The sequence below is a fragment of the Corvus moneduloides genome, chromosome 8, assembly GCF_009650955.1.
Source record: "Corvus moneduloides isolate bCorMon1 chromosome 8, bCorMon1.pri, whole genome shotgun sequence".
In the NCBI taxonomy this organism is placed as follows: Eukaryota; Metazoa; Chordata; class Aves; order Passeriformes; family Corvidae; genus Corvus; species Corvus moneduloides.
This window is the reverse complement of record NC_045483.1, coordinates 15825321-15850711: the sequence shown is the minus strand read 5'-3', so window position 1 is coordinate 15850711 and position 25391 is coordinate 15825321. Positions and strand designations below refer to the sequence as shown.

Genomic DNA, 25391 nt, shown 5'->3' with positions numbered 1-25391 from the left:
ACAGTGTGGGTATGAAAACACCTATAGAAAAGGCATTTAGATATAGCCTACATTTAAAATGTTCTGTAGTTGATTCTCTTTTTTCCATTCAGTATATTGGCTCAAAGAAAATAATTCAAAAGCTTATTGCCCAACAGAAATACCCAAAAAATAATGAAAGCCAAATCACATTCTTAGGTTCAGTGGTTGCTGAAAGGATTTACCCTGCCACAAGACAGTGCTTTATTGTATTTAAAGAAAAAAAAAAGAGAGGAGCAGCAACTTATCACAATTTTCCACTACTGTGCAATAACAATGGAACCAATACAACATGGAAACCTGTTAGGTGAGACTCTGTGACATCTGGAGGTTACAGCCTTACGCTCCTTCTTGCTCAGGATAATTTAAAATTTTGCGGTGAGCTTGGCGCAAATATTGCTGCTGCTTGAAGTAAACCTTAAAAGCTCCTTTTATAGCAACAAAAGCAATTCCACCCTGAAATAAAAAGATATTTTGAAAACCTGCACAGTTCAGTGTCATATCATTGCAAATGTTCTTAAAAATTTCCAGTCAAAGAAGATTTTTTTTCTGAACATGTGGTATTTTCTTCCAAAGATTAACTAATTAGTACAATTCCAAATAAGTATCTCAAAGTTTTCTGTCACAGTGCACCATTACAGAGGTTAATGTTACTTAAAGGGATTACGTACTGAATCTATAAAAGCTTTTATTTCCTTGAAAGACTCACCAATATCCTAAATATAAAAAAATCAAAATCTTATTTCAAGAACAAAGAAAAGGCAGATGTGTATCTGCTTTCCTCCCTTCTCTGAATATATACTACACACGGCACAAGGAATAACACTGATAACCATTCTATAACTAGATGTGAAAAACGGCACTTGCCAAAAGTGGAGTAAAATAAAAGCTATTTTTGTAAAACAAACTTTTTTCCCCTCTAGAAAGCTTTACAATATGTTTCTCTCAAGTCTTCAAAATGAGACACCAAGAAGCTTTTAGTCTGCATAAACATTTGCAATATCACTGTTTGTTCCATATAGAAAAGAGGGGTGTATAAACATGCAGAAACTGAAAACAGGAGCTGAAGTGACAGTCAGATGACCAGGGATACCATATTATCAAACTCAGTGTGCTTCCCCTTGAGAGGCTGCAACCAGAGAGGTTATTCATAAAGGAAGAGATTGTCATTCCCCCTCCATTTGAATTCTATGGAGAGTTAATTTTCCTCTCCTTATTAAAATAAGAAACGAAGGGTTTCTCTCAAAATCAGTAAACAAAAGCTAATATGGAAAGGTTTATAATATAAACCCCAGTCTTCCCTTACAGAAATTGTTCTTAGAAGATGCTGGCTCCTCATCTTCATTGTCAGCCCTAATTACTGCTAAGGCCTGCCTACTACAGTAGGCAGATGCAAGTTTCAGCCTTGTCATGAACTGAGATTAGTTTCAGTCATAAAGACAGTCTTTCACACACATAATGTTTGTCCACTGCTAAGACAGACAACCTTAAAAAATCCCTTCCTTTAATCAAATGTCGCTCTCAAAATTCTGGATCAATTTATGTTCCTTTTTCCTTTGCCTCGCTCCCTCACAACATTTCATATTCCTGTACTATTATAATTTATGATACAAATAGTACTGAAACTTACCAAGATTGTCCTTTGTAGATTTGAGTTAACACTGCTGAACATAAGCTTGCCAACTATTGTGGCAATAGTAGGGAAAACTAGAGCTCCACACAGAATACGTGTGGCAGAGACGTGATCTGCCAAAGGGTTGGCCTCTGCCGGGATACGAGGAACAGGACATCCAATGCCTAAAGGGATAAGAATGGGGGAAGAAAAGGTTACATAGCCACTGCCTCAAAAAGAACACAAAGTACATTACTGCCCACTCCCCACTCCACTACAAATCTATAGCCCAACCACTTTTTGAGAACTATCCCTCAGTGAATATTCTATTTCCATTAAATGACTGCAGTAATTTCTACTTTCAAGTAAGACCCATGAATTTTAGTAGTTTGTTTTGTTACTAAAGCCTGAATGAAACCATGTTCCTGCTAGTCCTGCCTCACCTTTCTCAGGACATACCACAGAAACACAATCTAAACAGAATGAACATGAAATAGAGGGATGGTGTTAATCACCTCTACTTAAAAATGGCAAAAACTACTTGCCTATCCCCATCTCCTAGAGGCAGAATTTCAATCTTGGCATTTCCTTTTAAATTTAATCCCATTACCTGGAAATATGCTGTTCAAAATTTGTAGCTTATTAGAGTATTTGCGCCACAGCCTGAGCACATAGTCCTCCCAACGGATCATCTTGCCCAATATTAACATGACTGGGATAGTGGGAAGGCCAATCAAAAGGAATAAAGGATCAGCTCTCTCCATCACATCAAGACCTTCTTTGTGACCCACAACCTGGAAAATATGCATATAGTTGACAAACATAACAAAGGCCACAACAATGTAACGATGTACAAATGAACAAAAATGTAACCTAAAAAGTTGAGTTTGTTTGAAGCTGCCCACACATTTCAAGTTAAAGAAAAAAAGAATAGTGTTTTATTTAATTTACTGTTTTCTCCTTGTATCCTTGGTTGCTTATGGAGCATAAATATGCAGGTGAGCTACTAGCCCTACTTTGCAAATCATTAATCTTGCAGAGAGCTGTAACACAATTCCCTACCATCTCAAGAGAAGTTCCATGTGTTTCTGTGTAAGTAAAAGCCTAAACATCTGAAACACTAATAATATGGCATGCTTTCCAAAATGCTTTTAAGAATTTACAGTTTTACAATGATTAATTCTACACTCAGAAATTGATCAGATACTACAGTTCAAAGGATAAATAGTAAGTAGGTAAGTAGTAGTAGATAGTACGTATCTACGTAAGTAGATAGTAAGTATCTCAGGATGTTTTAATCAAAATTTCATGGGTTTTAGGAATACTGTATATAACAGAGATCACAGTATTTAACTGTTGTTTCTCTGGACAATGCAGGAAGATGTACATTATTTTCAACTGTAGTGGAAATAGCAGCATATCTTCACATGTACCTTATTTTCAAATGTGGTTAGTTCAAGGATTTTAAAGGATCATTATTACTGCTGTGTCTACACTTTCCTACTGGCATATAAAAAAATTAATCAGAATTTTCCATTTATAAAATGCACATATTAAAACTAACAGAACGGTGCCTTATGTCTTCTAAAAAGTACACTGTTTTAATTTTAAATAAATCTAATAGGACTGAGGATAAAAAAAGACATCAGAGTGGTAGATAGCCTCTAGAGCTGTCTCAATTTAAGCAGTATAAATGCTAACAAAGTCCTTGAACTGCTTCCAGGAAGAACAGGCTCTTTCATGACTTTTTCCATAAGAATCTGGGAAGACTAAAAACACTAAAATAATAATTACGTTTGTAAAGCACTGGATTTTCTCATGTGTTTTCATTGACTTCTCGTTTTCCCCACAAATGCAATAACTTACCAAGTCTTCAACTGCACAAAAATTAGAATTAGGAGGTAAGAACATGAAACAATAACAAAATTTTAAAAAAAGAAAACAACAAACCCAGTACTTCTGGAATAGGCAGGACACGGAGAAGAAGCTACGGTAATGTACCACAGTACCTTCAAAGTGTACACTTTTGCCTTGCTTTGAAAACTATTCCATGTTATGCCTCTAGAACAGGAAGTTATGTTATATACCACAGCCTCTAAAAATAGGCATAACCAATACTGTTGCTGCCAAAAGATTATTCCTGAAAAAACATTCAACATTTGTCTTCCAGCTTCTTCAGTATCTTTTACCCAAGCTGCGAAGTCTGACACTATCCTTTTTCTCCTTATAGTCATTGCCCGTCAAAAAAAGCCTCAGTATCTTGTCTCTTTCTGCTTTAGATTACTCTATTTCTCTGCTTTCAGTAACCCCATCTGACTTGTTACAGACTTAGCTACCACAATGTCAATCCTGTACTTATTTTTCTGCACCTGAAGTTTAAAATAGCTTTAAAAATAGCTTTTGTGCTTCTCTCTGGCCCTTCAACTAAGAAAAGGAGTCTGAAATGCATCAGGAAACAAGTTGTATTAAACCTAGCAATGCTGTGGTGGCAAAAGAGGTGGAACAGTTTCCCTCTACTACCTGCTAAATCTCCTCCTTTATAAGCAAAAATAAATTACTGTCTTGCCCAGCATGCCATCCATACAATCAAAACATTAAATAATGAAAATAGCTAATTTTTCATACCTGGGATTTGACCAGCTGCCTAAACTAATGTTTAGACAGATCCTCATTTCAAAAGCAAAACAACTTCAGAAAGAAGCATTTATCTTTCCATTTGGCTATGGAGTTCTAGGCCAGCTAAAAAGGTCACAATTTCCTACAGAAAAGGGCTCAGTGTAGCAGTGAGCAAGGAGAAAAGGACTGGTGCACTTCCAAAATCTGGTTGTAGTATTACAGATGGTTGCAATGTTCCTGTTGGAGCCACAAGAACAAAGTATCCAATGAGAAAATATTTAAGTGCACCACTCTGTAATACACAGACTCATCCACTGGAATGGAGGTGGTATTGAAAGCCATTACACATCCCTTATCCAGCTGCTTGACCCTCAGCCACACTGGTACAGGGAGACTGCAACCATTCACTTGGGCTCCATTTCTACTTTCAGAACCAAAACAGCACATGATCTTGAGAGGGAGTGACCTGCAGAACTGCAGGGCAGTACCACACAATGCAAGAACTAGTGCCAAATGACTTACATGGAGAAGGACCAGGTTGTATATTTAAAATCAGAACTGCATAGAGGAGTATTTATTAACATACAGATTTGTTAATTCTATCTACAGCTGAATTAGCATCAAATACTTTTATGCTTTCAGGCAAAACACATGTTATGGACTTGATGTAGAAATCAACAACTAAAATGGTAATGAAGGTGCTTCTGATGTACAATCTGAAAAATCTGGTCTTGTGGTTGAACTAGAATGGCCATGAAGTCTTTCCATAGTTAATAGTCTACCACTTGTCAACATTACTTTTCTATTTAAATAGCAAGTTCACAAGAACAGAAGCAGGAAAAGTATTTTTCCCCTTTCAACTAATCATACAGGCTGAAGTAATTAAAACACTATTAATTTGCAGTGTTTTGTATTTCTTGTTTATGAATGAATTGCATCATTCAGAGCATGTATTTTCCTTTATACAATTAAAAAAAAAAAATCACATTATCCAAAAAGTAATCTACTGTGTTCCAATTTTAGCCCTTTGAACATTACTAGCAAAGTTTTTCTCCAGGTAAGAGAGAAGATTAAATCTCATGTCCTTTCTGAATAATTACTCATTACTGCTAGCTAGGTGGTACCTAGCTGGTATCTTTTCTATGAGAACAGAATTGGGTTCACCAGTCTGCCATACAAAGGGCAGCCAGCTCGAGCAGTAGTGCATTTTGTTAGTTGCAGACTGAACCACGCCTAGTTCATACGCATACTTGTGTTTATAAACTATGACCAGTTAGAAGTGAAAAACCACCTTGAATTCACTTGTTAACTACACTGAAAGCAGCTAAGCATTTTTTAAGCCAAGGAAAGAGGAGTCGGAATTGACTTTTGCTTTCAAAGACGGCAAGAAGAGAGAATACGTGTGTACCTGCATGACCGTCACAGCTCCGTACGTAACGGCTGTCCAGTATATAGAGCCCACCATTATCCCAGCTGCAGCAAAGGGACATGCCTTTGAGATCAGGCGATCTGCAAGATCCAAAACGTAAACAACTGGACCTGTGATAAAGGAAAAGTAAGGTTTCAAGATAGATATATATAGATACAACATAAAAGCATACTGTAGAAAGGTCAGCATCACCAAGAAGAAAGAACAAACGAGGCAAAATACAAGTCTGACATACCACACGTGCTGTTTAAGTGAGAATATATAATTAAAAAGCTATTAAGCTAAACTTCTTTCTACCTACCATTTCATTTACCACATAATCTTTCCAAGAGATTGATATACTGCTTAAAGCACTAATTTACCCACCGATCAGCTTCCTTTGTGTTGAATAAGAATTGTTTTGTAGAAACCACTTCAGGCTTAGTGGCTTTTTTATTTGTTAGATATTTCAGTTTTCTAAAGGAAAAAATACCCATTTGTTGTAATGTACTTCATGTCCTTATCTTTGAGAGCTTCACCTCAAAATTCTGTCACTAAACTATCCTGCTATGCAGTAAAAAGTAGCACAGTTAATACAAGACTCCTTCCACTGGAAGAGGCTGCATTCAGTATGTTTAGAGGATCACCTCTCAAAACACTGGAGGAAAAAATACTCCTATTCAGGTTATTCAGTGCCTTTGAAAACAACACATGAATAGTTTCATTGTTCTATCTATGCACAACGGCACTTTCCAGACCTACACAGGGCAAGACAATAAATACCCTGACTACCTTTGGTGAGGTAAACAAGGGTAATGCCTGCATCTTTTCTTTGAGGGACTGCAAGAGCACGAGTGAAACAAAAGCCAGAACACTGAAATGTATATATGGAACTGAAAAACATCATCACCATAATCCGCATTACTTTTGTATTTGTCAACAAATTCTACATACAGACTGTCCTCCCACAGCTCATATGCATGAACAGCTCCTGTTAGCTCCCTCCTACTTTTTCCTACCAAAATCAGTGACAATTCTCAAAACCAGCCTACAGGCATTCCTCCAGTAACTAATTCTCCATGTCTATCAAAGTTTACCCACAGTGACAAAATTGTGACTCCTGTTTCATGACTTAGTTACTTCTTCTTTTTCTAGACAACAGCTCTATTGTGAATGATTTCAAAAACCCCAGTTCTACTCAGCTCAAGTCAGCCAGTGAAAAAAAGCAACAGAAACATCCAGTTCAACTCCTGTGTGTTTGACTTTCCAGAACACTTAAGAAGGTGCTGAGATGTCTATCAATATGCTGGAAGTAGCAACAAGGTCATAACAAGTACTAAATGCACAGTAGTTTACACATCTTGACTGTTTCCCAGAGTCACTGAAAAAGTTGTTTGGTTGTACCATTTTGAAAACTTAGGTTTGAAGACAGGAGACTCAAATGACACTGAAGGTTGCCTTGTAACACTACAAGTACTAACAAATTGCACCTACTGATACTAATGATTAAGAGAAGCCTGGCTAAAGAATCGGGTGTAAAATCTTGAGACAATACTAGAAAAAAATTATTAAAACAATCCTTTAATTAGCCCTTAGGAAGGAAGTGAGAAAGGAGGACAAAACTGGTTTGTTTTTTAAGATGGTATTGAGGAAGAAACAGGAAAAAAATATCACTGATACCCAAATTAAATAAGGAAATATGAAACAAAAACATTTTTCATTTTGAAAAATATATCATGCTTTGAAGAGTTTTTCTCTGCCAAACTGTTTTCTGTTTATTAAACTGAAATAATTATCTAAGAGATACTTTGGTTACTTTCAAAGTGGTAATAATGTTTTTCTATTTAGTGAAAGTTCTCAGAAGAGCAGAATACAGTTCACAGGAACATAATTACCACCAATCACCAAAACTGATAGGCACTATCAAATCTGAAATGGAATTATGATATATAAATGAGATATATCATGAGAGGTTGTTTTTGAACTAGTAAACACATAGAAAGACACCAACTGTTACTTATAAAGATATTCACTGATGTCTCCTCAAGTTGATATCACTTCTAAACTATAATTATAAATTAGAATTTGAGTTGGGGGTGTCCTTTCACAGAATTTTTAGAAAAAGGTTTCCAGCAGTACATTAGGGAAGTCTTAATGTAAATAAGCTTCTGTACTGTGATGCCTCAGGGAAGCTTTACTCGTTACTTCTTCCCTGCTCAAGTGATTTTAGATTCTTGAAGGGTACAACTAGTACTGTCTTCAAAAGACACCTGCTGCAGAAGAAACAGGGCCACTAGCAAGGCCTCTTGGAAAATTCTTACTGTCCTAACTCTGCCTAGTGTGACCTTGATTGACTTGTAGTTGAATTGTGCTGTAACAGCTTTGGGTTACTAGACAGAGCTACAAAAGGGCAAGACTGTTTAAGGCACTTCAAGGTCATGACTGATGTTCCATGGACCCAGATTCATTTCCCTGCTCTACTACCGATGTCTTGTGTACTCTTACACAAGTCTGAATTTTTATGCCCTTATCTTTAAAAATGGAAAAAGATGGTATTGTGAGGGAAAATATATCAAAATACATGAAGGCAGTCTCACACATCTGCATGTAAGAGCTGAACAACCTCATGCAAGAATTTTAGGCCAGCTTCAGAATCCAGGAAAGTTGTAATCTAAGCTTTCAAACTACAGGAACAAATTAAAATGCTTGCTATGTTAATGTATCCTATTCAAATTATAGTTGCTTCCTCTTTTGCCCATTGTCAAAAAAAAATGCAAATGCAGCTCACATTACAATTTCATCAGTCAAGACACAAATAAGAATTTTAAACAGTGTCAAGTTTTGTGGTGCATTCTAGGCCCAGACAGAAACCCAGCTTTCTTCCCAAAGCCAATGCTAAATGTTATCATTTGATGCCTTCTTTATGATGGAGATTTACCTTATTTGGCACAGCCAAATTGTGGTTGTTGTATGAATAACTTGCAGTAAGTTTCATACTGGTTTATGTCTTTTTTAATATCAACAATACAGTATTGTTTATATTTTCTTTCCCATTACTCACTGTTCTATCATGGAAATAAATATCACCACTCAAAATTCCCTCGACACCTTAATTTTGTAAGCCCTTAAACTAATAAGAAAGGGGTCCTGTCCCAAAGAACTGGAAGTAAGTTATTTTCAGCTCTTTCATTACAGAAATTAGATACTTAAAAAATCTTCTTAAAAATCCTCTAAAAGCCTGCACTCACTTGCTACATCACCATTTCTTCAACAAGCAGTTTTACTTTTAAACAAAATTTAAGTTTCCATGGCAACATTTCATTTTCTTGATTTGCTTAATATATCCCATAGAACACATGGGCAAATGAGGGCTGAAATAACAGCAAGCACTGCTAATTTAAATACATGCAACATACCATGCATTATCCTACTTGGATACTCAAGTAAGAAGTAAGAGTACTTGGCTAATCTGGGAGACCATGTCCAATTTTTTTTTCACCCTGACAAACAGAGCAAGAGCAGGACTCAGCAATCATAAATATTCTGCCTCTTGATTACAGGGCAATATTGACTCAGAAACACCTCCTGACCAAAGTGAAAGTATGTTTTTCCAGTAATACCACATGCTGCTTAGGAAATTCTCCTCTGAATTTCCTCTGATAAGTGTCTCTGCAAGCTGAGTCAAAAAAAGGATGTGTTTATGTGCTGTGTGGCAATTGCTGAAAGAAGTCACCTTCTGCTCAACAAGAAAAATAATCCCATTAGCCAGGAAAAAATTACAGGTCAATCACAAGATTTATCTATATACCTAAGTGGAATACATCCAAAAGTTTTAGAAGGTATTTAACTAAGCCACCAAATTGGATGCAAGCAGAACATAAAGTTATTTCTTTCTGTCTGGAAAAGGGAATAGACAAGTTTTCAACAGAAATGGTGCTCCAAGCACAAGAAAGGAAAAAAACAAGAAAGCAAGAACAAATAAAGAAAGAACAATTTAAATGATCCATATCTTACCTAGCTTTGGAAATACTATTAAATATTCTGCATTGCACTGAGGACAAGCAACTCTAGCAGTACTGTTTCCTCTTTGCTTTTCATCCACCCAGCGCTGCAGACAAGTCTGATGCACCCATTTGGTAGAGCCCCTGCACCTACAGGGTCTCACCCACTCTGCTGTCCGATCATCCTCATCGGTAGCAAAACAAACCCAGCAGCTTCTGTAATCACAGGAAGGAAAAAAAAAGATATTTTCTGCTACTTTTACATGCTTAAAATAAACATTCACATGTGCAAGCATGCAGTTTTAGAAAATGTGCACCTAGAGGAGATGATGGTTGTTACTTCCTTCTTAATCACCAGAAGTTAAGTATTTTGTACCACGGTTTTGCCATAAAATCAACATAATAAACATAATTTTACAGATAGCTAAACAACTACTTTATACAGTCTGAATTATTAATTAAACTTTTAGATAATTTATGATTAAAAAGCATTGAGACTGTAGTCCAACCTTTGAATAATACATATGAAAAATCCATGGTTTTTTAATGTTTTATCATCTCCTTCTACAACAGACATTTTGGTAAGTTTTTTTTTAATTTTAAAAATATAAGATCAATACTGTAGTCTGCTACTTGGGAAACTAAATCCAATCCATTTAAATGATAAAACAACACAAATGATACAATATATCACAAAAAACTCTAAACAATTATATCAAATTCATTCCCTCTCTTTGAAAAGGTAAAGACTTTAGTTCAAACAAGTTGACTCTGTATAATAAAAATTAAGTTACAAAGTACTTCAAGAATACTATTGTACCAGTAGAGGAGGAAATTTCTGCCTTAGAGAATTATGTGGACTTGAAAATTCAAATATATTAATTCTGTAAGGAGAAAACACAAGACTGACAGTCTATACAACCTGATCTGAAGTGAGCACAGAACCTAGGAACTCCCAGATATCTGGTCTGATGATTAGGTCAGACTTTTGGCCAACTTACAAGAGAAAGCAAAATATGGATCTGAACTAGGAAAATATCAGATATGTTCAGCCAATAATTTTTACTGTGAAACTATTTGCTAATTCCCATACTGAAGATATGGAAGCTTACGTAATAAAACAGAATTTATCAAAATAAGGATCTTACTATAAATATTTATATAATGGTTTCATTTTTAAAAAATATTTTATGCAAGCCACTGCAATCATAGTTAAACCCTTATAAAGGAGCACAGCAACAGCATCCCTATAATTTAGCTACCAAGACACAATCTAATTAGACATTGTGACCTAACCGAAGTTTTGCATCACTATTTCGATGAAGAAGTTTTGTTCTCTTAACAACTTGAGTAACATCATTAAGACAAAACACTAGAAGGTTTCTTATATGTAACCAGTAGCAGACAGTAATTGAGAGAAGAAGAAACTGAGAAATGCTCTGGGGCTAGTAAACAAAGCAACTTTATTATCTGAGAATCATGATTGCGGACTCTATGCCAGGATGTTACAGTGGTTCATCACTTTGTTTTTGTTTGTTTTTTCCTCTCACTTTGTTTTTGTTTGTTTTTAACTTCTCTTTAAGGAAAAAGAAGCGGGAATCTGCAATGGGAAACAATTTTGTAGGGCTCCAGCTTCAAGAAATGAAAAATATTGTTGTCTAACAGCTTTGCTTTTCAGATCTCACTATCTTGGGTAGTATTCTATTTGTAAATTCCAAGTGTTTCTTTACAGAAGATAGCCATGTTTTTTTAATAGAAATAACAGTGCCTATAAAATACTTGCAAGACATTCTTTAAAGCACTGAATCTTTTTAACATCTATAGTAGTAGAAGTATATTGAAAAAGTTGCAAGTGTGTCAGAGCAGAAGGCAACCTGTAGCAATTTATTACTGGCATACTTGTAAAAGGGTAAATCTGAGATTCAGATTCCAGGGAAGACTGAAGAAATAGCCATTTAACAACACTGAACAATTCATAAAATGAACCTGTAATGTCCACACGTCCAGTTGTAAGTACAGAACACATTTTGGTAGGTACAGATGTAAATTTAAACTGTGATGGCCTAAAACTAGAGCTGCCTCAGTTAGCATTTGAGAAGACTTTTCAGTTGATGACTGACATATGGAATCAGAACTGTGGTTTCTTCCATTCACCTTAATGGGAAGGTAAAATCAAAGTTTGACTTGGCTTCTTTCTGTCCTTCCCCACATTGGTTTGTATCAAAATTGTCATGCTATTCACTCCTGCACCACCACCCTTCTTTTTGCCTTCATACTCCCAATGTGCACCTACTGCAGTCCCAAATGAAAGGACACATTAACCTTCCTAAGCAGGAGGAGGAAAGACAGACAAGCCACAAGTCAGTAAGAATCTTGATGAAAATGATGAGACCACAACGAAGATTTGTAAGGATTACAAAGCACGAGTGACATTTTGGTTCATTGCACTCAATATCAAGGAGTTCTTACAGAATACAAGTTCTTGCACTGTTTATTGATTTTTATTTACATTAAGAATCCCCAAATTTACTTTAAGAACAAATTATACCATACAATACTACTGATCATTGTTCCTCTTCAGCAGTTTTTGCCTGCATTACAGGTAAATATTCACTCATTCATTCCACATCCTATTTAAGTCTACAACTGCTCTAAATTTGTAATTCAGATTTTTATTTATAAATTAAAGGCTTCACAACAGAGCTAGTTAGGTCTGAGGATATCATCACAAAATGCAAGTCTAGAGTTTATTCAAATAATGACAGATTTAAGCATGAACATAATCTTGCCACAGTGCAATTTTAACTAGTGAATTTGTCCATGACAATGGTTGTAGATTAAATTGTGTTCTCAAGTTCTCTGTCAAGGTCAGTAAAAGTAAGTAAAAAAAAAAAAAAAAAAAGCATCTTTTCTTTAATTGCTTCATCCAATTTCTTGCCAGCCAGTCATACCTGAAAACCTGAAAGACCTATGAAAGGAATAACAAAATCCTTTACAGACTTAAACCTTTAGCAAGTCATGAATAATGAACAGTAAATTCCCTCTATACTGTCATCAGCTTTATCTCTCTCCATTGACAGCAGCTGTAGCCGAAAGGACTAAATAAAACCATTTCAAAACAGGTATCTAGGCTCTTGCCAGGTTTTCCATTTTCTTGTACTGAATAAAATATGACCTTGATTCTTACCACTGAATCAGGTTGCTACTCAGATAACCTGAAATAGAAAGGGCTGAAAGGGTGGAACAAAGCATTGTTTCTGATAGAAACTCAAACCTTTTTTCTTGATGACTTTCTACATAGCCAAATCAATAACACTAATGTATTTTTCCACACTTCCTTGGCTCAAAAAAAAAAAAAAAAAAAAAATCAAAACAAAACATACAAAACCCAAGACCAATATCACTATTGCAGCTCTGAATATAAGGTTACAAATGCCTTTTATATTCAGCTCCCCAGCAGATGCAGGTTTCCAGTCTCAAAAATTGTATTCTGACTCTGAGAATAATGCGGTTTTTGCATCTGGTTTTTTCTCTAGCAAAGACAAACTCTTTTCAGGGCACTGCTTGTGTTAAGACCAAAGCAGATGGGGAGAAAGTTGTACTGAAGATTAGAGATCCTATACTCCAAATGTTACATGACTAATCTAAGAAACCAAGGCCTGCCTAAAACCAGGTTCCTCCAAATCACAAGTTTCTTACCGGTAAGGAACCCACTCTCTGGTACTCAGTTGGAGCTACAGCTCCAACAAATCTGTAAGATCTCCAGTATCAGACATTCCTGGACTGCTCTCCTTTTTATTAAGCTATAACCCTTCGAAAGGTTACTTTATTCCAAAACCAGTCTTAGACAGGAGGGAAGACAGTATCTTATTCAGGTTGTTTAAATCAAATCTGACTCAATTTGTGAAAGCTGAATTCATAATGAAACAGCTTTGTTTTCAAGCAGGCATGACTGTGTAAAGCAATACAAAAAAGTAATTTAAAAGCAGTATGTTGATTATATATACACAACAGTAAAAGATTTTCAAAAATTTGTAAAGCCGCATAAGCCCAGCAGATATCCTTGTATCCACAACACTTAATGGAAGATGACCTGCTAGACTGGGACAGCACAGCTGTTTTATGGTCTGGTTTCAAATATTCAGTACTGCAAGTAGGAATGGAAACATCTTGGAATTTTCCCATTTGTGTTCAGTGGCATACAAATATGAATGGCCAGCAAAACCAGAAAACTTCTCAGACAACAAAGTTCTACTAGACTTTTAGACCTAACTCTTACCATGGGAAATGCAAATTTGAACATGCATGACATGCCCTAGAATCATGAGCTAAAAATGCATTTTCCCTCTCATTACAGTTCTTTCGTAAAATAAGAAATTTTCTGCATTTCTCCCACATCATAAAGCACACCTCTTTTCCTTAAAGTGGCAGGATATCTTGCTGTAAGAGTAAAGCATCCTTGTCCTGCTAAGCACCAAGGGTCTCAGCAGCTTATTGCAATTAAATTTCACATCCAAAAAGAAGAAAGTGAAAAGGCTGAAACATAACTGATAGCAATGATAGCACAGAGAGCGAAGTCAGTGAGGCGTGAAAATGTACCTTGGAAGAAATGACTGAAAGCATTCCAATAACTAGCCATAAAAAGGCACTGTTCTAAAGGATGAGCCACAAGTCTGCTGTTTGGAAGAGGCAATTTTTCATGAGCTTCTACAACAACATTTTATGTATAGTCTATGTCGACAGATAAAGTACCTTTGATGATGAATAGTGATAAGCTTTACACTAAACTTGCCAACTACACTCTAAGTACTACACGATCATGTTTAAGTTCGAAGACTAGGATGTCAGAAAAATGGAGTTACCTAGTAGCATTTGGCTGCTGTAGAGCTGCCTGGAATTTTAGTAGGGGTACAGCAAACTGTTCTCTCAAAAAGCAAGAGAAACACCATATTGCAAATGCTAGCACTAAGCATTTCCTTTTCCTGAGAGTGAAGAACCAGCAGCAGTAAGATCTTGTGCTAGAGGGCCACTGCCTGGTCACAAGAGAATGCAAGCCTAGCCTACAAACCCCTGATAAAGGCTACAAAGAGAGGAATATTGTTAACCCGAGAAATGTTAGCTTATGTCATGCTTCACGGAGGAGATTAAGTGCCAGAAGAGATGAACTCACGTGCAGGATTACAGATGGAACACCACTCTTTCCCCAGTATTTTCCTGGGCATCAAACACAATGGAAAATACTTTTATCTTCAATCCAAGACCCACCTATCAAACTCAAAAAACCCTTACACTATCCTAAGGGGAAAAACACACAAGGGAAATACACTGAGTGAAGAACAGAGATAGCAGTGCAAAAATAGCAATCTTAGATGCTCCGTCGTGACTTCAGCGGATGCTTTTAAGGTAGCATGGCATAGCAGCCATATGCTAGCCTGTATCACTCAGCTAGAAAACAAGTTGTCACCTTGAAACAAAGTCTAAAATTCTCAAAGGCAGTCCTGAAAGTCAATTGACCTTATACCCAATTCTGCTCTGCCTAGTCATTCAGGATAGGGTGTAATGCTGTGTAAAGGAGACATTGATAAGAATCTAGACATAACAGTAACTACACTTTACTACAAAAGCAGTGCATTCAATAGAAACAGCTTAAGTAGAGAATATCAAGCTAATGTTGGTGTGAACATATGCTCACACAAGTGGTATTCACATATAGGTTCTGACTTCCTCTAACCTCAGGATGACATTGTATAAACTAGATTTTAGAAAGCTTTTAATAAAAGCATATGGATAACTAAAATCCAGTAAACAAAGACATTAAAACCCCATAGAATAATTAACTAGAAAGTACACCAGAAAGATCAACTGATTATCTAAAGTTCAATTCAAGCTTTATTATATTCTCAATTATAGCTTAAACCAAGGGGAAATATTTTACACTTGCGTTCATTGCACTATGTAAAGGCAGAGATTCAAGTAAAGGACAGTTCACTGAATCCTGCTGGCTGCTTTCTAGCTTGTGGATAAAATTAAACCTCTGACTGCCAAGCATCACCTATTGTGCTTAAATTGGGCCTTACGAGATTTTTATGGTCTGTTTCTAGCCATCTTAGAATAAGGAATTCCTCCCCAGATCTACCTATCTTGTCAGGTTTTAGTCTCTCGTTTGCCAAATCTAGACTGTCAGAAAAAAAAATTAGCTTTCATTCTGGATAATTTAAACTTTTGCAACCAGTTATTCAGACACATTCCTTTTGCAAAGTCTTCAAAATTCAGTTATCTTAAAGGCTTTAGTACTACCATACTCTCGGTTTTTCAAAAGGAAAAGCTGAGAAGTCACCAAAGCTCAGTGGCCTTGCTGTCAGCCTTTAAATACACAATTAATTTTTATGTTAGAAGCATTTGTTTTATTTCTCTTTATTTATTCTTAAGTGAAGGAGGGAGAACAGGGCCCTTATACACATGTACAAAGAACAAATCAGGAAAAACTATTACTCATACAATAAGCACTTTATTACTAAACATTATACATTTTGCTAACTAAACTCTTACTATTGTGTATTAGCAGCTTGGCCTACAACTAACAATTTAAGCTACTGAGTGCCTGCTGGGGCGGGGGGGGGGGGGGGGGGGGAGGTAACACTGATTCTTACCATCTTAGGAGGAAAAACAAAAGTGACTAAAACTAAGTGGCAACAGAAAAACCAACCAAACAAAACCTAAACGAAGAACCCCATACACACACACACAAAAATAATTTACTTCCAAAACTGACACATGCTTTGAACAGCATGATTTGAACAGAAAGCTGACACATAGTCACGTACATACATACATAGCAAACAGTGAAGAATTCTAATAGCATTACGTTAATGCCTTAAAAATTTAATGGATTTTTTTATAATGCAGATAGCACATGATACTATATATAGGGAAAACATTTTCTCATGCATTGTTTGACAAATCTGTCAATAATCACAGAGGAAGTAACAGAGATGTGAAGCAACTAGGAAATTACATTTTAGAGGCTATTTAAAGTTACTTCCTTGAATGTGACTTTAAACATCTTAATTACTTATTAATTACCTCTAAGATGACCAGACTCCAAATGAAGACAAAAATACGTAGTTTCTACTAACCAACATTAAACAATGCCATTTTGCACTGGGTGAAAGGGGGAGTTGCATAAGAAAAATACCAAAACTAGTTTTTATGGTGCATGTACAGAGTAGATGACAGATGCTACAAATATCAGGAGCGACCTACATACAGAATAGACCAAGTCTGACCTGCCTAAAACTGTAACCAACTTGACATTAAGCTGTTGCTGTGATAAGCAAATGAGAGAAATGCAAAGTTATTCAGAGTCTCTATCATGTGAGCTCAATCTCCTGCAGCCATTTTCCAGTGTCACACAGTTAATGCAGAAGTACAAATGAATCTTTAAGCACAGTAGCTTTAGTTACAAAAGTAAATACATTAGCATAGACATCTGTTAGAAACCAAACATGGCTCCTTGCTTTACATTCAATTTTTAGGGCAAGTATTTGTGAAATACAAGTTTGATTTTTTTATGTATTCCTAGAGAGTTTCATGGGTAAACTGACCATACAGGGTAAGCAATCTTCCTGTTGTGTTCTTCCAAAGAAAAGAGAAGAAAAAAAAATGGAAGTGTAGTCCTACAATTGCAAAAAGTGGAAGACTCCAAAGAAAGCAAATTGCTTTGAACTCAAGAGTTTACGACAGACACTGTTACTCAAGTTATTCTCAGTTTATAATTTCTATTTTTTACCAGATAATTTACAATATAACAGAAAAACCAAAAAGCTCTACTTAAGTCAGTCGTCTTATATAATCCTAATAATAAAAATTGGAACCATTTCTGACCTAAAAATTACCAAAAAACTTTAAACGCCAACAAGATAAATTCTTAGTATGTTAATACCTCAAGAACAACAAAAAAACACCTATCAAATGTGGCAGACACTGAAAATTTGGAAATGCCTTTACTCTAAATAAATGTGAACAAAATTGCAAGGTGTCTGATCATAACATTAAGTAACTCTCCTCAACAGGCTGTGGAACTGACTGCATGACTCACCAGCAGAACAGTCACAAGCACCCTGCACATGGTCTTCTGTAATTATATCCCTCACAGAAAGCTAACTTATGTTGGCACATTTTAGTCCAATAAAAAATATCCACTTCTAAACAAAAATATTCACATTCCAGGAGGAGGCACTTGGAATAAACAAATGGGAAGAGATCTGGAAGGTACATAACGACCACACTGCAGATTTAAAATAGAGGGATAGAGGGTCTTGTCTTTTTTCTAGAAAGATTGTGAAGAAATAATAAATCACATCAAAATGGCTTTAAAAAAGAAATACCACTGAATGCCAGCCCCTCTTGTCCATGACGACTCTATTATTTACCACCTTCCCACTGTGTTAGTAGTTTCTTTTAATTTGTACACATTGAAGAAGAGCTGCATGGCCATAGGGGGAAACAGGCAGAGATACATAAACTGAGAACACTAGATAGTCCATACTTCTCATCAGCAACCACCTGAAAACCTAGAAGCACTAATAACACTTATCCAAAAAGTTTGTTTCTGTGAGTTGTTTCCAAACATAAGCGCATACAAAAATTCCCTGGTTAGCCCTTAAATCAACGGGTATTTACTTGTTATAGGGGAAACTATTATATAGCAGGCCAGTTTAATTTTTATCTTAACTTAGAAACAAATGAACAGCTAGCCCCTGATTTAATACAACTTCAGTGCATTTTTTTTAAAGCAGCATTTGAAAGTGAATATTGTGATTGTAAATTTTCTTATCCTACAGTAGTGTTAGGCAGGACATGTCTAATCCTTCCTCCAGAATCAATGACAAAAAAATCCTGAGCATAAGCACTTCCACTGAGTTTTGACTCAGTTTTTTGACAAAAAGCACTCACATTAGCATTAACATGACAGGAGCAAAAATTCTTAAGAGAAAAAAAAGCAAGATCCCAGTCCCACTAGACAGGAAGTTATCTTAACTTTTAGGTACAAATTCAGAGCCGCTGCTAAAAAAGGCCAAGTGCAGATTTGCTAGAATGTGTCAGTGGACTGTACCTCCCTATTGGCACCTCCAGCATAGTATGCTTAAATTATGCAGTGCAAATGATACTGTGTTGTTTTCCCACGTAAACTGGGATTGCATCTAGACCTGGTATCACAAAATTACAGGTTGGAAGGGACCACAGGTGATCTTGTCAGACCTCCTGCCCAAGACAGAAGCAATACTGAATTCAGACCAGACAGCAGAGCTGGGTCCCAGAAAAGCCCCATGGGCAGAGGTCTGCATCTGCACTGGGCAACCTGTTCCCAAGCTCAACTGCATCATCCCCATCCTCACATGCTGAACACTTCTCTGTTCAAATTTACAGTTGATTCTCATCATCCTGCCAGGAACCTCCACAGTCAGTCTTCTAAACAGCCTCCTTTGTAGGTAGAGGGTTATCAGATCTCCCAAGCCATCCCTCCTTCAGGCAGGCTTAGTTCCTTCTAGCTTTTTCTAGTAAGCCAAGTGCTCCAGCCCCTTGACCAATTTATGCAACCTCAACAGTTTCATTTAGAAACATCAGCCAGAAGCAGTTTGCTTTAACCACTTCAGATTGAGTCCTCTTATTCTTTTGCACTGACAATGAATTTGCTACTTGTGGTAAACTACAAATGCCAGTACAAGCATGAGCAAGTCATGCACTCTTTTGATAAAGGTAGATATTACATCCTATAAAAATCTAGTACTTGGCCCATTCTGCTGCTGAGATGAAAAGGTGCATCAGAAAGCACTTATTTTCACACCAGGAATTTTCCAATCTCTGTGCAGTGCAGAAAGACCATAAGCAGGTTAAGATGTCAAAAGCACCAAATTAGCCTAAAACAGCTGTTATATTCCTTACCACTTTAAGTATTACTTTAAAAAAAAGTTCTGAAATTGATACCCGAACCTTTTGATATTTGTCTGTAAATTATTATACATATATTTATTCAACACATTTGCATTAATTGTCAGAAGTTTCAACTTCAGTGAGCACTTTAAGACACCATGGCAAAGGAAACCGTTAGCGCATTAAGCCCTATTACAGAGTCTGAACACTTTTATATGGAAGAGATCCATATAATAAACAGGGGTTTGTATAGCCTTTTCAGATATAGTGAATACAACATATGGAAATATTATTTGAATGCCTTCATAATACATGGGATACCATGAGATTTTGAGTACAAAAAATTTTGTTGTCTCTTAGGAGTTTCCCTACACTTAAATAGGAAGAATAATTACCTACTGTATGCAGGTAGAAGTTAATTGTAAAGCAGCAATTAAAACGTGTACATTTGTTCCTAAGCATATCAAAGCAGACATCAAAGATAGAAAAATAATATACGTAAGAAGACAATCAAAAGGCTAAGATAGTTTATAAATAACATGCTGACACCTGTATATTTCACACGGGCAAAAGGCAGTGTACAGGTCTGCATTAAGTCTCCACTAATCATCTTTACTGATAAGACACAGGAAAAAGTCAATCCACATAGAAGCATAAAGTGAAGCAAAATAGTAAAGGATGTACCTGGCATGAAGTAGTAAGGAGAAAGCCAAGCTATTACAAAGTTATTATTGTTTCAAACTTTCTTTCTTGAAACCCACCCTCCAAGATATGCGTGATTTTGCTTTTTCCATCCTGTATCAACATCAACTTCCAAATAGTTGGGGTAAGGACAGGGAAAAACAAACCCCTTGTTTCTGTTCAGGTAGATATTAACCCAGCATGGTCCATTCTTTACTCTTACACAGCCTTTCCTTCTGAGCATGAATAACCTACTCTCAAGGAACAACAGAAAGCCACGTACTTCTAGATACTGAAAGATTTTGATCAGAAGTTAGGAAGACCTCTCTCAAAAGAGTTTAACTCTGTTGTGAAGAAAGAAAATAATTACTTCAGATAGGACAAGAGAGACATGCTTAATCAGTACAAGTAGAACAAATAGACTGAGTAACTGCAGAGATGGCATTCTGTGAAAAATAAAGATAACACATAAATCCTTTATTGTGTTTTATGTTGCTTATTACTCTGCATATCTTATCTGGTTGAACTCCACTTGTACAAAGAGTTACTTGTGTGTCAACTTCTGTCAGTGAGAGAAATCAGAGCACAACATCCAGTACAAGTTTAAGACGTTCAGAATAAACGTCTTCAATCAAGGACCACACTGCACTATTTACACTGTCTAGGTTGTAGCATCAGGGTCTTAATCCAAAACCATGTATTAGGTTACTAAAGTATCAACAGTTAATTGTGCAAATAAAACTAAATCACTGCCTGCACTTTCAAAGAAGGAAGGAAAAGACTGATCTGAACACAAATACCACCACAAATGGTGACTGGAATGGAAAGAGAAACTGAAGATAATGTACAAAGCCACTGCATATTCTTTCTTCTTGGGAAAAAAAAAAAAAAAAAAGAAAGAAAATTACAATGGAATCAGATGACAGTTCAAAAAACTGCAGTAGAAAATCCAACACTATTTTGCAATTTTTGACCTACAATTGCTAGCTTTTTTTCAATAAATCAATGATCTGGCAAAGAGAAAAATTAGTTGCAACAGTACTCCCCTCTTGATAGCATTAGTAATTTCTTAAGCAAATTTATTTAATTTAATACAATTTATTGTTTAATTGCTTTGAAAGTCTACCTGCAATTTCAGCTCTCTTGTCTCCTTTCAATACGGAATGGCAAGGGTAGAGTTAAGTCACATCACGTTGCTCTAGTTTTTATCAAGGATATTGACTATAACTGAGCAACTACCATCCAGTCAGAAAATGAAGAATGCTAATTCAAAACTGAAACCATGCTAAAATTACCACTATGTTGATTCTTCAGCATGTACCTGCACAAGCCTTCAGCAGATTATCCATCAAATTTTGACTAACATCTTTGAAGACTGAAGTAACAGAAAGCAATGATGAGCATGTTCTGACCAAGTGGCAAATATATGGAAAGAAGGGAACAGTTGTCTTTAATTTGGATAGCATATGAAATACCACAAATTGCTACCACAGGACATGCTACAAAAACCAAAACCCCAGCATTCTGAACCCTTGATATAACCTTGATATAATTACATGTGGATTGCAAGAGCAATCCACATGGAATTCAACTGAAGTAAAGAGAATAAAGCTTAAAAATATGAGTATGTTTTAGCATTACAGCTCACATTAACAGCACATAAAAAACTCATTGCCACGTAACTTCAAGTTTTAATGAAGATTACTATAATTCTGTAATTTATGCATTAAACTATCACGAACAAATGGATTTAAAATAATTAAATAATAATAAAATCTCACCATTTAGACAGATTACTAATCCCTGCCTTCAACTGTACACATTAGTCCAGAAATACAGCTTTTTAACATAGATTGAAAAGATTTCTGCTTGCAGAAAAGGATGGTATTTTAAGACTTATCTGGAACTTTTATTTGAACATGAACGAGAAGAAAAAAATTACAAGGGGCATGGAAATTCCAATGTTAAGGCTAGAAAAGATCATGTCAATCATATGGATTAGTCTCCTAAATGCTGCAGATGAGACAACTCCACAATGTAGTGTCACTTCACAGTCATGCTTCTTGTACTTATGCTATAGCCAATCCTTCAGGTAAGTATAAAATCCTTAGCTAGAAATTTTGAGTAACTAACTCCTTACATCTTAACAGCTATTTACCTTCTTTGTTATAAATCCATGGGTTGCTTCTAGACTGAAATTATGCAGGGAAAATAAAGGATGGAGCAAAAATACATTAAAGAAAGATGAATCCTCAGCAACAATGTGGAGATGCTATCAAGTCAGTCCTTGCACTGGAGAAATCCAACTTGCTTTATGAAGGAAAAAAACCCGTAATCATACAGGTATAGAATCTAAGAGTCAAGAGAAGAATCCAACTATTCCCTCTCACAAATAGAGAGCTAAAGAATTTGCTCTGAGAGCTCTGACCCTTGTATACAAAGCAGTGTATGCATTCAGATCTACGGCAACACCTAAATTGCTGATACAACAGCACATCACCACTCTCAGTGGTCATCTAGGTACTAGAAACAGAAGAAAACCCTTCTTTTTCTGCTCTTCAACTATTACAATCCAAATGAAAGTCATCTTCACTGGAAAGCTGTTTTCTGCATCCTTCACTAAAAGATCTGTGTTTTATTTAAAAGTATGCACTTTGTGTTAAGCTATAATGTATTAGCAATTACTCTTAAGATTTTACATATCTAATTTTTTTTCTCACTGAGGAAAACAAGTATCTGTCATGAGCAAAAAAGATAACAGGACAGAAGAAGTATTTCCATTCCTCAGAATCCCCACAGATAATTTAACCATGGCGTATGTTGCTCAAGATGAAATACTGAAGGTTTATCTTGATCACCACTACAAACAACGTGACAACAGTTATGTACAACCTTCAGAAACATCAGATGAATAAAAATCTGTTTATTCAAATGTAGCCCTGCTCCATAAACCCAATATAAACCAGAAAGATTATTTACACCAACTGCATTTTGAGGTCCTGGTTAGTCCAAAATCCTTCTACTGATGTTGTGCTACACTCTGAATTAAATTAAAATCCCAAATACTTGGTTCCTTCTTACTACTACATTCACCACATGTCAAACTCCTGTTTCTAAAGTTTCCTATACTGAGCCAAATGAATTCTTATATGGAAGCTACAGCCTCTCTTCATACCTCCTCTTATGCTACTTAGGTATTTCAAATTCTTTCTCTGCTGTCCTTGTTATTAAGGAAATCAGAGACATTTTCCAATTTTTTTAGATTTGAAGCTACTTCAAGTATACTAGAAAAAGTCTTTGAAAAGAGCCAGAGACACAAATTATAATTTCACAGACTTGAAAGGATACAAGAATATTAAATGTACATCAAAACCCACATCTCTGTTACAGGCAACAACTGAAGAACAGTAGACTGATTTGGCAACCGGGTAACTAATTTCCCTTTTTTTTTTTTTTTTTTAATTAACTGTTTAATTTAACAGTTGGTCACAACAAAGATTATAAACGCCACCTTACAGCCATTTCCCAACAGGGTGAACTAGGACTTCAGAGTGTGACACAATAGCCATGGGCAGCAGGGCATCCACTCAGAGTCTTATGGGTCCCTAGAACTCCAAAACACAAAATACTATATATTATTGGACTACAAAATTCAGGATGAAGATGAAATTTTGTTGGTTTGTTTTTGTTTTTTTTAGTTTAAGAGGAGTTGATTCTGCAATACTCTTATAACCTAAACCATCCCTTTGTCATCTCCCACTTTTTGAGTTTTTCTAAAACACAAACTTTTCCTCCCCAAATCACTTTTATCTTCTTTCTGTATCAAACTGGAACTTCTTATCGTCACCTTCCAGGCTGCACAAGTTCAACCCCTGTCTCATATAGTTTGTATTTCCATCACCTGCCTGATGACAGGCTGTATTTCACTAAATACTCTTTCCTTAGAGGCAACCTGGAAAGGAGAAAACCACCAGGGTTCTTTTTGCTTCCTTATGAAGAAAACTTGACAGGTTCATAAACAGAAGCCTGATTGCCTCTGGGTCCCTATCTTCTGAGATACCAGTCTATTACAACTCCTGCAATAACAGGCTGTCAATGTGGTTTACTGTTTGTAGGGATAGTCTGCAAGGGCTTCCTCGATGAGTCAAAATGACAGTTAAGGAATCTTAAGTGCTCAGTGGAACAGGGTGAAAGTGCTACATATTTAAATAAAAGCATAAAGAGAAAACAAGCATAATAAACAGAATTTACAAGTTAATAATTATATAAGAGGAAAGATACTTAAGTCAAAATACTTCTAAGGTTGTAATTTTCAAGAACGCTCCAGAAAGCGATTCTAGGCTTTCTTCCGATCATAAAACCAGCAACAAAACACACAGGGCCGGCTAAGCTTAGGTCATCTTTTGGTGCCTCACTTTACGTGCACGTCAGTGCGTTCCATACCCAGAGGCTCTCCCAGACCCCGGGACAGGGCCAGGCTCCTGCAGCCCCCCATCTGCCCCAGAGCCCGTCCCAGCTCAGGGACACACACACCTCCTGCTGCCCGAGGGCTACGGGAGCGGTCCCTCCACACCCCTCAGCTGCTCACGGTACCTTGCGCTACTTTACGACAGCGCTCACACAACTTCTCCCAGACCACCAGGGATTTTAGAAGGCAAAAAATGAAACCGGACTCGCGACACCGACCCCAAACCCGCCGCGGGAGGCTCACAGGCCCAGCCCGAACGTTCCCTCCCCGTACCTGTCCATGGTCTGTGGCAGCGCCAAGCCCGTCTGCTCGGCCATGGCCCCGGGCGGAGGAGCGGGCCCAGCCGAGGGCCCGGAGCCTGACAAAGGCGTCACGCGTGCGGCGGCGGAGAAAGGGGAGCGAACGGGAAGGCGGCAAATCCGCCCTACCGCGGGACGGCCGGGGCGGCCCCTCCTTGGGCAGGCGGGACGCGGCACGGGGCCGGCCGGTGGCCGGGGCAGGACGGAGCTCCCGGGCCGCCGCGGGGAGAGGCAGCGAGCGCTGAGCGCAGCCGCGCCGCCCGTCACCGCCGCCCGACCTCGCAGCGCGCCTGCGCCAAGGGCGGAGCGCGAGCGCGAGCCCGTGCCCGGAGCGCTGGGAGCGCCGGGAGCTGTA

At 37.1% G+C, this 25391-nt stretch overlaps 1 protein-coding gene across 2 annotated transcripts; it reads right to left on the bottom strand.

The window, feature by feature from the left end:
* Positions 1 to 85: 85 nt before the first annotated feature.
* MARCHF5 (membrane associated ring-CH-type finger 5) lies at positions 86 to 25391 on the bottom strand. Of its 2 annotated transcripts, none has more exons than XM_032117086.1 (6): positions 25011 to 25391; positions 9669 to 9871; positions 5655 to 5785; positions 2241 to 2424; positions 1649 to 1815; positions 86 to 474 (listed from the first exon to the last, which is right to left on the bottom strand). In XM_032117086.1, exons 1-6 carry the CDS (start codon positions 25052 to 25054, stop codon positions 358 to 360), a joined length of 846 nt encoding a protein of 281 aa, XP_031972977.1. In that variant the 5' UTR covers positions 25055 to 25391; the 3' UTR covers positions 86 to 357. The 2 variants fall into 2 exon arrangements, with proteins under 2 accessions (XP_031972977.1, XP_031972976.1); XM_032117085.1 differs by having other exon boundaries at positions 5655 to 5755; positions 25011 to 25307.

Excerpts from the sequence above, each read along its gene's own strand:
- MARCHF5 (XM_032117086.1), bottom strand. The coding sequence starts at position 25,054 with ATGGCCGAGCAGACGGGCTTGGCGCTGCCACAGACCATGGACAG. Across the intron at positions 2,425-5,654 it reads GAGCTGTGACGGTCATGCAG|GTTGTGGGTCACAAAGAAGG; the intron begins GTACACACGTAT and ends CATATTTTCCAG. Across the intron at positions 475-1,648 it reads ATCTACAAAGGACAATCTTG|GGTGGAATTGCTTTTGTTGC; the intron begins GTAAGTTTCAGT and ends TTTTTATTTCAG.